At 44.9% G+C, this 12398-nt stretch overlaps 1 protein-coding gene across 6 annotated transcripts in view; it reads right to left on the bottom strand.

Moving 5' to 3' along the window:
* Positions 1 to 42: 42 nt before the first annotated feature.
* LOC8044016 overlaps positions 43 to 12398 on the bottom strand; it is a 63843-nt gene continuing 51487 nt past the window's right edge. For 4 of the 6 annotated variants that reach the window (XM_040209070.3, XM_040209067.3, XM_040209068.3 and 1 more), the window contains 8 exons: positions 11395 to 11604; positions 8812 to 9056; positions 7137 to 7331; positions 6019 to 6115; positions 5906 to 5938; positions 5093 to 5220; positions 2619 to 2929; positions 43 to 244 (listed from right to left, as the gene is read on the bottom strand). In XM_040209070.3, the coding sequence (XP_040065004.1) occupies positions 72 to 244; positions 2619 to 2929; positions 5093 to 5220; positions 5906 to 5938; positions 6019 to 6115; positions 7137 to 7331; positions 8812 to 9056; positions 11395 to 11604 (1392 nt within the window). In that variant the 3' untranslated portion in view covers positions 43 to 71. The remainder of the gene's footprint in view (positions 245 to 2618; positions 2930 to 5092; positions 5221 to 5905; positions 5939 to 6018; positions 6116 to 7136; positions 7332 to 8811; positions 9057 to 11394; positions 11605 to 12398) is intronic. The other 2 variants (XM_040500513.1, XM_029993787.4) reach the window with 1 other exon arrangement.

Genomic DNA, 12398 nt, shown 5'->3' with positions numbered 1-12398 from the left:
AATTGTAATATTTATTTTTCTATCCATAAAGAAACAAATCGCTTTTATAAAATAAAGTAAATTTGACTTATTTAAAATGCAGGTGGAGTCCACAACTGCATAAGCCTTCTTCTATGAACTTGTAGGGTGCCCGCCGTGCCCTCCGCTTCGAAGCGGTCTTTGAGGACATGAGCCGTGACGTCCACGCGGCAAAGCAGCGCTGTCAAGACGTAGTGCAACTTGGGTTTTCCGTAGAGCTGCAGTTCTGCAATGAAGAGGGAAGAATTCACGACAGAGCTTTTTAACGTGAGAATGTGTGATATAGAGCTGGGTTTCATAACAAAAGCGACACGCTTGACCAATACACAGGTCACACGACCTCGCACCACGTGACATCATGATGCCATTGCTGCACCACTTGCACCAAACTGCCCAAGCGCCTACCCTGCAATGTCCCGCTACATTTTGACAAAACGTGATGAATTTTCTCCAACGTCGCGCCCAAACATACTTTTCCTTTATTAATACTAAAAATAAAATTGCCAAAGACCCGCCAACGGCCGGATTGTTACGGTAGGCTTGTCCAAACTTTATTCGACTTGATCTCTGTATCAAACACCGACGGTACTCGGAGGTCTCAGCAATATTCTCGCGCTCGTGGTCTGTTCTGTTGGGTTAGGTAGCTTCGTTGAGTGTGCTTCTCCCTGCGCACTGGTGCACTGCAGCAAAACGAGAACCGCCAAGCATAGTAATTTTTTGTGTTGTGCTTTGCTGCAGTGCAGCCACATACTAAGGGGAAAGACTTCTCCAAAGCAAGGCGTTGCACACAAATGTGTATGTCTATTAAGAAAAAAAAAAAAAAAAAGAACTTTGTAAGTGTAAGTAAGTAAGTGTAAGTGTAAGCAACAACTCTACCTGCACTAAACAATTTTGAATAAAACTGCGGCTAGTATACATGACAGACTGCAATATCCTGACGATTTTTGCGTTCAAACTCGAGATCCAGCAAGGATACTTGTGCGTTGCAGGAAAGTTTACACAGACTTCTCTATAAGCTTTATTCGTTTTGTGTCATCTCTCTGGTTTAGTTTTTACCTTTACATAGGTTCCATCTGTGTGGTGGCACAGTGGACGGAGAAAATTAAAACTTAAATTAGCTGGATGGGTGGTTGGAAACTGGGGAACAACCTTGGTGAGTTTGGCTGGGTTGTTTCTAGGGCTTATTGATCGTTCAAATTGCCGATTCTAGTTATCATGAAGTCCCACATGTAAATTGTCATTGATGCTAGTAATCAAATGACAAAAGCTTCGTTTTTATCTGAATTAATAATTCCAGTTTTATCACCACCTTTAGGACTTCAATGAAACATCCGCTTAGATGCTCAATATTATTCTTTCCTAACATGATTTCTGTGGGATATACTACACAGTTTAGCTTCGACTTTGTAATTGCACCTAAAATAATCATTCGCAGCAGTTCGTGCTGTCCTTCATTATTCAGCACGTTGTTGTCGTGCTTGGTGCTCCTACACGCACCAGCTAGCTCTGTGTTTGAGGGAATCAAACTTGCCGTGCAACTGACAATAACAAAAGGTTGCACAGAAGTGGGAAGGAAAAGTAGACAGTGTCCCTTGATAGACAGGCCAACAGGTTAACCTTAATAATAATTGCAGTGGTGAGAATAAAAACGATGTGTAAACTTGTGCTCCAGAAGTTCCATCTGCTGTTTTAAAAGGAGCCGGACCGATCACATCACTGCAAATGGCACTGCGACACCCATGTGCCTGCCATATACATTACATCAGTTCAGAAAACCACTTCACTTCCATTCTTGTGTGCAGCACTACCGTTTAAATGGTTAAATAGAATGTTCATGCATGGTGTTTGTTAGTAAAAACTGACATATTGGCTTTAGAGGTCTGTTGAGGGGCTGACAAGATTTAATTGCATACTGATCGCTTGGGCCCCATACTAGCTTTCGTGGACCTGCGTTCTAAACTGCCAACGCATGGAATCACTAAAACGGTGTTCCCGGTATCCGTTATGCACTGGCCAGCTATTGGACTATGATCAGGAGATGGCAGATTGTGTTCTAGCACTGCTCACAAAGCTACAATTTACATGCCAGACATCTTGCATATCAGACTGCTTCAGGCTTTGAACTGACTTCAGAATCACATCTAGGCCACAAATTTAACAGGGGCCATGCGATTCCAAACGTTCGACGGCCTACAAGTACCCTACGTGTGCGACAGATGGAAGCCATCTCGGGGTACTTGACATGGTTGTAAAAAATACACAGTTGCCTAAAAAGATATAAACGGTGTAAAGCACGCAGCATAAGCATTTGACGATTGATTGGCAGAAAAGAACAGATGACCACACAATATGTTCTTACCAAGTGGACGTTAGAAGATGGAAAATATTTACACTGTGGTAATTAACCAAATGATTAAGGAAAAACGGTTTGAAGCAAGCTATTAGTCATGGTATCGAACAGCGAGAAAAAAATTATTGTGCAGATACAGAGATTGGCCTGTAGTTTGCGTAAGACTCGCCAGCTTGTAGTATCGATCTTTCTGCAGCACTATTAGTAACTTTTGTAGAACCGCCGTTAGGCGTCTTGATTTTCCACTTGCCTCGTTCCCCACTCTGGCCGAGGAAGGCTTCGAGGACAGCACAGGTCTCTTTCAGTTCCCCGAGGAGCTTGCTCTCTTCTTCCGAGAAGAGAGCTTCAAGTTCTGTCCCGTAGCAAATTTTCGAGTCGTCCACGGCAACCTGCGTACCGCGGACAAGGCCTCGTATTCGTATTAACGCTGTGGTTTTCAGCGATAACAGGATCAACAAAAGTGACGATACCTTCAAGTGGTCGCGGAACAAGAAAAGGGTAACCATGGGCTCGAAGAAGACTTCGCTCTCGTCCTGCTCGAAGAGGCCGCTCGTGCTGAAACTAAAAAGTTGTCCGAGTCAGTGACTGGTTCAAAGCAATTTCAGACGGTAAGCAATTCATTGTTGCCAGCTGTCTAAAGTTTTCTCTGAAATAGTAAACAATGAAGCCGAAATTGCTGCCGTCGCTACGCCGATTCTCGACGAAACGCATCCGCATTTGGTGCAGGGGTTCCGATTCGGGGAAGGATGATAATTCCGACTTCGCAATGGTTCACACACTTTGGAGAGCCGGTCTTGTTCCTTTGGACGTCGGCGGTTTCGAATGCAGCCACCGCAGCTCCCCTCGATTTACGCCTATTTTCCGCATACCATTCTCTTGGAAGAGCTAATCTTTCCTCCCGGGTGCCGACGATTTCACACTAATGATGGCGTCGCTGCACTTCGGTTTCACATTGCCGCGTACACTGTGCCACTGCCACGGCTGCTCGATCCTTCGCTTCCGCGGTGCGTCATTGGAAGTGTGCCATGAGACTCTTTCCCTCTCGTAAGAGGAAAAGTTGGTAGGATCGAGCGAACGAAAAGAGCAAAAGAGCACGGAGAGAACTGCGCGTCGGCCTCCTAAAATCTAACCAGTCCAAACCACGACCGTCGTAACAAAAGATGGCTGCGTGCGCCAAGGCCATAAATGCTGATGGATTTATAAATGATTTTTCATCTTCCAGAATTGTTAAGACAGACCACGATAAAGCAGAACTATATCGCCCGAGCTTTCTCGACACTGTATCCAAAACTCAAGCATCGGCATTCTTGAATTGTGACGATTGCCGACTGTACCTGCTCTGTGCTAAGCCACCAAAATGGCAGAACACAGAAGGAAACCAAAGAACTGAGTGCTGATACGAGCATAGTTTATCGAGTGGCTCCGAGCTACGCTGATACCTGGCACTGTTTCCATAGTTTTTGGTCAGGCAGCACAGACAATATGTACCTACACGATTTCCTGTAGTTGAGGCATGCTTTGATCTCGTGCCATTCTCTAGTGCATACCTTGCAAGTCTCTTGTATTACCCGGGAGACTCCCGAATTTTGACGGATTTATACGGTTGTACGAGTGAGAAAAAAATCTCCCAGAAAACGTAAATTACCACCCTCCCCGCACTTAAACAAGAAGTCTGGCGTTGCAACAAACGGCTGCGATGATAACAAGGCCCAGCTGTATCTTGCTAGCATGAGCAGTGCAATATAAATGTAATGAAGTTACCTTCATCTAAATTTATCAATATTTATTTTTAAACACCGCAACTGCCCCCCCACCCTCCTTCCTTCCTTCCTTCCCCGGCTTAAACATTCTCCCGGATTTAGTTTCTCCGAACTTGGCAGGTATGCAAATGGTATAAAAACACTTGCTTCGGTTTGCACCAGGAAAACACAGGTTCGTTGACATCGCCATCGAAATCTTGACCTATCTTTGCCCCAAAGTGCAAGTTTTTGATTCAATAATATTTTCGCGAATAAGCATGTGTGACTATTCTGAACTACTGAAATCAAATATCAATGTACTAGTATCTAAGAAAAGTGTATGGCAAACTGCTAGGCAATAGTGTTGCGTACGTGAAACGTTCTAGCATCAGAAATGATTATATCATTGTTTCGCAGCACATCTAGCCTACGTTCACAGTGCTCCTCATCAGATTCAATGCGTGGCATGTGTACACTTGAAATGATAAACCTCGCGATTCCCCCAGAACCTTCTTACCTACCCCTCTCTCACCTCGCCTACCTCTCCTCACTCGATTCCCAGTCACATGACCTCCCCGTAACCAACCAGCGTTGAGCACCTCGCTCCTCTTTGCCACTCGTCAACCAATCCGTGCAGAGCCCCACAGCCACGCTTTTATCCAGGCTTCACACTTGGGTTTCACGAAATGCTGAACACCTAATCAAAGAATATTTTGTGTTAAAATTTTAGAACAATTTTGATTCGCTCAAGGTAACAGCACGGACCGTTCTACCTCCGTCGAGCTTCCTCGCGCAGCGCAGGTGTGCTGTGGCAAAACAATGTGACGGTTATTTCCTTGCTGTTTTGTCCAATTTTACGTGACAAAAAAAGAAAAAAAAAGATGTTTAAATGTTTGTTTGCTGGAAACCAGAAAGTCTTACGAATAACATCAGAAAATTTAACTTGCAAAGTCAACGGCTGGACAACGTATGCAAGGTTCCTTACTCGGGTGTACCAAGCTGGCGCTCAACCTCGAGGTGAGTGGAGGAGTCGCATGCGTGGAGTTTGTCCATGAGGAATCTGACTACTTCCAGCTGACCTCTACAAACTTGTACCATCCTCTTGAAAAGATCCTGGGCAGAGTACAATAATCACTACACTCCGAAAGTAGTGCACAGAAGGGCCCAAACTATGGAGTGGTCCTAGACTGCAGATGTCTCCAAACATCATGCCATAATTCGGCACAAACACTGCGGCAGCGTAGGTTTTTGACTTCGTCAACCGAACATTATGGAATAAGAAAACACTCTCCACTGATATAGGCTCGATGTTATAAGGTGCAGGTTATTAGACGATATACATATGGTCTCTTGGGCATTGTACTACGTTAACATTATGAAGGAATTGCTGCCACGTTTCATATATGAAAAACTTTCCCCTCTTGCCAAATTCCTACTTGACTGACTTTATGATTAAGATTTTGAGGAAAATAAAAGTGTAAACTCCAGCTGTATCCGTGCGCTGTAGTCACCTAGAGGTCACGAGTGGCACTCCATTTCGGGTGCAAGTAAATTTATTCTTGGATGTCTAATACAACAACCAATTATTTGAATCTCGGCATTCACGTGCTCGGTTCGCAAGTCCAATCTCTGTAAACCGGAACCGAAACTTATTACAGTGGAGTCTTAATTTGAACCCAAGGGAGACCAGGACTTTGTTTGATTAACGCAAAGTTTGATTTACCGGGAGATTCCTTCCTAGAAACACATAGGACGGGACCCTGCTTGTCAGTTTGAATTAAGAGACTTTGTTACTCACCCTAACTGCAAGGTTGGGTTGCACGGGACTTGGCTGTTCACAGAAACAAGGACGCCGTTAAACAGGAAATCATGCAAACGCTTCTACGCAAACGATTTTTCGACAAAAGGTACCTGCAGAGCGCGGGCTTCATAAGTAAATGCGGCAGCTGCCTCCGACCGAATCCGGGGGTCCCCGTCTTGCAGGAGTTGCAGTGTGATGTCGAACACGCTGCAAGCGAAAATCCCAAGCTTTTCTTCAGACGCAACGCTCTGCCAAACCGTCTTCCTTGCACGCCTCCGGCCGACGCATCGTTTTGGCCAATGGTACGGCACGCCAGTGGCATTCGTAATGTCGGTGCCACTAAGAGTCTGCAAGAGATGGTGGCCTGCCACGGCAACCTAATCTGGAAACCCGAGGGGGCGAATCTACCGTGTTGCTGTCCCAAATTCATGACTTCAAGAAGTTTGGTTAGAAACCAAAATTCTATGGTCACTGGCAAGGTGGGACCGGAAAAGAGTCAGCTTCGGTTTTAAAGCCTCAAGGGGGAGATTCACACTTTCGACAATGCTTCGACAACTCGCACACCTCGAGTACAGTAGAATCTCGTTAATTCGAACAACAAGAAGACACAATTTTTTTTTTTTAATTTTCAGAAATTCAGTTAAAATTATTGCAAGATAAATATATGATTTATTATATGGATGGCTAGACATACAAAACAGATATCTGATGATTTCCTCTAGTACAGGCTTACTAATCATAAGCAGGTACGCCACACGTGAAACAATGGTGAAATGCACGAGACAAGCTTATTCATCCCTCAAAAATGTTGCCCATCGTGGACTGTTTGGCCAGCGTGCGACACCTCAAAACAAAATTAAGTTGCTTCATCCAGCAAAAGAGTTGTCTATGTATTAGCCCCTGTAGAGCGCACTCTTGCCGAGCACCGGTGCGCTGCGGAAAAGCAACACCCGCGGGGGGCGAGCTCCGCGGGTGTTGTTTTTCTACTGACCGAATTGAGAGATGTCTCGCATCAAAAACTGGGTACCAACAAACGGAGTAGTACATTGAAACTATTCACAAAGGTGTCTTTAGGTGCTGTGTTTATCATGCCCAAATTTTATGAGCGTAGGTATCACGCCCTAAAAGCGCTCGGAAACACCCTCTGCATTTGCTGGGTAAAACATGATTTTACACCATATGAATGTAATATATATCTTTGCCACTTTTAATGGAAGCATGGGATCACCTCTGGAGCACCACGTGGTCAGGGGGGTCGCACCGGGAGGCCCAGTTGAACGCTGCGTGGCCGGTCGTCCGTACCGACCGCGCCACTTGGAACCAGACAATGTCGGCGGTTGTCTCGGCTTCCGGACGACCTTCCAGCGCAGCTGCCAGCGAAGACAACCACGCGTGGACGCTCTCCCCAAGTGTTGCAGGAGTGCTACGAGACATGAGGTTTCACTAAGCAATGGAGAAGAACAAACAAAGAAAGCTAGCGGGCAGTGTTTCGGCGTTGTGGGAGCATTGCAGTTCCCACTGATTTACACCTAGCTTTTTATCATAGTAGGGGCCCCATGCTAGACACTTAGTTGTTTTTTATTTTCTCTTTTATCTCGCAGCAACATTGCCATGTGGTCGCGAGTGCGCGTGATTAAAAACATTCCATCCGAGACATCGGAGTCGCCTGACGTTTTTTTTACAATCATGTATGTACTATGACTTCTCTTTTACTTTGTGCAATTGTGTTCTTATTTATATACAATGATGTTTCTTTGACTGACGATAAATGCTGGGCAAACTTTTGATCGCTAACTAGTCCCTTTATTACCAAGGGGTCCCTTCAACAATTTCCTCGGCAATCTGAGGGACCCCTGCCTGAATAAATATTTTACAAACTAACAACTTGTAGGAAAATAAACACACATCTTGACTTGGCTTCCCGAAAACATTGTTTTAAGTGTCTGCATAAAAAACATGTCTCAAAAATCTTTACAGAGAAAAAAGTTTTTTTCGGTGTGATTCCAAAACATACCATAGTTCTATTTCAGGGTCGACACCTCAAAATTGAAGCATGTTTCGAAACTTGCAACAAAAATATTGTGCTGTGAACTTGCTTGTTTTTGGAGGAAAACTTAATATGCGACACAAATGTTGAGTTCCATAGACTAAGCACTTAAAAAAAAAAAACTCTCAGCCCTTCCACTCTGGTGAAGAAGGAAGACCAGCGAAGCTGTACTATGGCAGGCCGACCTCAAGGACAACTTCTTGAACGACCTCAAGGACGACGCCTAACGGACAACCACAGGCACGATGTCTAGGATGACCTCAAGGACCAACTTTTAGGAGAACCTAGAGGACAACGTCTAGGACGACCTCAAGGACGACCTTGAGGACGTCTAGGACGACCTCGAGAACAATTTCTAGGACGACCTCAGGGCCGACTTCTAGGACGACCTTGAGGATGACTTCTAGGACAACACCTAGAGAAGTTCAGCCTTTCCACTCCGGTGAATCCACTCTGGTGAAAACCAGAGCAGAAAGGCTGGAAAGATTGCCGCCACCTATAAGCGACGGCGGCAACAAGACAACCAGCAAGCCGACTGTTGCTGACACTTGTAGATGGCGGTAGCTGTCCAGAGTTTTGCGTCGACATTTATTTGGTGACGGACACAAAACTAGGAAAACTAGCCCTTGACAGCTCTGCTGTAAAAAAACATTTGATTTCTTTCTGAAATGTAGCTCTTTCTTTAATAAAGAGATCACGAAACAAATTGTTCTGCACTGAGTAACCAGTGCAATAAACTCTGTGTGTTCCGAAAGTGCTTGCTCGTAACTGCTAGTAGTTTCGTGAATCCGCAATTAAAGGAAATAATGACGACTCTACTACCACACAAAGTGTCCAGGAAAAAGATGAGCCGTACCCGAACGCCGGATTCTCCAGGGAGAGCCTGAGGCACTGCGACCACAATGCCAGGGACAGCGCTCTCACTGTGGTGCCGCCGGCAGACTGGCCCAGCGCATAGTGCTGGGACACTGACAAGCATTCCCGGACGAGCGTCGGATTCGGCACGTCCTGCTTCTGGAGCAGCGATTCCAACAGCTCCACGGTGTCCGCCAGGTGCGTGCGGTGGTGCGCCCCGCTCTTGGCATAAGCTACGAGCTCAGTCTACGGCCGGAAAGACAGAAATCAAGATACGCACGCCACAGAGAGAGGAAGGAGTGAAATTAGATGATACCAAAAGGTACAGTATCGATAAACGGTAGACGAAAACGAAAAAAGACATGTTAAAACAGCAGCAGGCAGAATTTTTCTAGAGAAATAGAAGTATAAACCATGTGTTAACATGTGGAAAGTGTTTGTAAAAGGAATAACATAATTTAAGAATGATTTCACTGTCACGGGATATATCCCAAATATTTCGTGAACCTACGCTGGATGGATGGATGGATAATGATGGCTGTACCCTTTATAACGGGCGGCAGCTTGCGCCACCTAGCCTAGAAATTAAAAACTAAAAGTATGATTCCTCTTTTTGCCCTTCTAAGCCAATTTGCTTTCCCTCTGTAATTTTACAACTATCGTCAGACAGTGTGGGATATCACCAGGATGATTTTTGGGGGGTCGAGCGAAATAAAACTGAAAACATAACCCCCCCGCCTCCCTGGCAAGGGTGTTCCCAATTTTCCTCTGGTCAAATTCAGTCGGCAATACCCCATCACTGGGCACACTGGGAGACAGGGTTAAGACTTTAGGATGGAACCACGCGGGAGGGAGTCCAATCTGTCCCCAGCTGTGTTACTTGTACGTCGTTCAATTCTCCCTAGATAATTCCCACCAGTTTTCCAATCTTCTGTTTGCTATTAAAATGTACTTATCATCCACTCTTCTGTTCTCATCTGCAAGCAAAAGTGGCGTGCACAGTGTTGCCAACTAAGAAATCAAAAAAACCCTCAAAGGAATTCCGGAATACCGCTAACTTTAAGGTGCAGGCCAGGAATGACTGTTTTAACACAATGTTTGAATGTTCTCCGTTATAATATTTCAATGGCGTTGCGAGCGTTATCCTTACTGAAAACCATTTTGCTGAGCAAGCCAAAATAATTAGCACTCCGTGATTCTAACTCGCAACGAACATTTCGCTATTTATGATTGATACATGTAAACTGAACAACAGTTCCGACTGCAAGAAAACACGCTAACATGACGCGAAAACCACTAAAAATACCGCCAAGTGCAAAACGGCAATTTCTCCCGCTAGACAATTCAGAAAACCACGAAATTTAGCGAAAAAACGCTAAATTGGCAACACTGGGTGTGCATTAGCTGAAAATACAAATAAACCACACTACAGTTGGTGACAATTAAAAAGTTCAGGGGAAGCTCCTTTCACTTTAGCAGAGCAGGAGCTGCTAAAGTGGAAAGAGGTGGTCTTAACCTTTCACCGACTATACCGTAATAATCCCGAGAGATGCCCCACCCCCGAAAGATAACCCACCCTTATTTTTGGTTTGATTTGCTATATTTTTTAAACACTGAAAGCTAGCCCACTCTTTGTACTAGTAGTGTTGGGATCAATGATGGCCTTGGCTTAAATGTGCCTAGTTCGCTATGGCGGGATATAAGCAAGCATTGCTGACTTGGAACTAGAGTCATCTTTGCTTCGTTGCCCCTTGCCACCTAACAAGCTTGGAAGGGACACTACCTAAAAAACTACTTTTTATAACTTTTCTTTATTGTACACTGAAAGTTAGCCCACTCCATATTTTCAGCCGGTTTGCTTTTGATGTTAGGTGGGCTCTCTCTCAGGATTTTACGGTAGGCTTGTCTGTATCCTCGTGTTCTAAAAGTGACTGCTGCAGCCTCTATTTTTGTGTTAGTACAGTGTTGGCATTCACGAGCTGTGCTGTTAACCAGGCACTATAAACAAATTCAAAATACTACCATAGTACTCGTTTTCACCTAAAATAAAAGAAAAAAGCTTCTGCGCGTTGCTTATACGTTACGCAAAGTAGTTCTTGCAAGATTTGGTTGTCAAAGGGAGCAGGGATGCTTCTGCCGTTTGAAACCTGTATGTCTTGATAAGATAATGTGTATCTAATCTAAAATGCACCTATATATATTTTAATTCTCCACCTAAAGGGGGATATTAGTAATGCTTTGCAAGGAGCCAGACTTGTTTTACTACAATTCATTGGGGTGAAAACGAGTATAGTAAAGTGACTCTACCAAAACATTTGCAGCCCCGTTCATTTCGGTTATTCCGATCTTCAAGAGATATTTCTGTCTTGCACCGAGCACTTCCATCATTTAAGGATCTCGGGGTACGACAAGTTCCGGGAGTCTTATCATTGCTCCCCAGTCAATCGGAGCACAGCATTGGCCGATTAGAACGTCGTAGAACCAATCGCGAAGCAAGGAGCGTGAACATAATAGGCCACGCTCTGCATTTCCTAAGTTCTCGGTGACTACCAGAAGACCACAGAAATGAGCTCCTGCAACTTACCGCCAGCTGCCGCCAAACGCCGACGGAAAACATGGAGTCTGTACGGCAGGCGTCCCCGAGGGATTCTAGCAGCGCTTCCATCACGTGACTCTCTGCCTTGGCGACCCTCATGAGAGATGTGACCACGGGAGTCAGATCGGGCGAGCGGTGACGCGTCGCCGTGCTCAGCAGCCAGGCGGCCTGCCGCTTTCTCAAGAGCTCGTGGCCGGGCTGGGAGCAATTTGCATTGTCTCAATGGGTCTGGCCGTGTTTGCCGAAAACAAGCGCTACATATTCGATAGAGATTCGTACAAAATGAGCCTGTTGTACATGTGTTGACGAATAAGTAAAGAGAATGTTGGCATTAAAGGATGAATGTAATAATGAAAGCTTTCTGTAAAGTGCTTGTTTCCTTTTGTTGTTCGTTGTACATGTATTCCCGTGATCCGACAGAGGCCTATCGCGGGGAGGGCGCCGTGAAACCGAGATTTTGACTGTGCGTTCGAAGATCTCCAGCTGGTTTAAATTAATCCTCGGTCCTTTGCTGGAATGTACCAAATGCCTTCTGTGTGATTGGCACATTTGACCCCCCAAATTTGATTAATGACAGCTCCCAATCTATTCTGCCTCCAGCAAGCCCGACCCTGACTATGTGGATTATCCGCTGCCCAGAGGTAATCCTTCTTTTTCGTGTTTCAACAAGAAAAATGACTGCTTGAGAAAGAAAAAATAAATGCGAACCACATGAAACAGTTTAAAGTGTTTGTAAACAAAAAACAATGTAAAGGGGTTACTTAAAAAAAATCTGTTTCACGGTGAATACGATGGTAAACCCCGAGACTGAGGTGTAAAGAAGTAAAATCGGAAACGGGTATAAAAGGCATAAATGCGTATGCCAAAATTCACAGGGTCTCTTATCTTATTCCCGAGACGACTTGAAGGCGAAAGCCCAAGCGCCGATGTAAACGTGATAGTGAACCTCCGAAGACAACGCGCTCTATGATGAGACACTTTTGGCGCCGTTT

Source organism: Ixodes scapularis, unplaced genomic scaffold (assembly GCF_016920785.2).
Source record: "Ixodes scapularis isolate PalLabHiFi unplaced genomic scaffold, ASM1692078v2 PGA_scaffold10__122_contigs__length_95168666, whole genome shotgun sequence".
Lineage (NCBI taxonomy): Eukaryota > Metazoa > Arthropoda > Arachnida > Ixodida > Ixodidae > Ixodes > Ixodes scapularis.
This window is presented reverse-complemented; position numbering and strand designations above follow the sequence as displayed.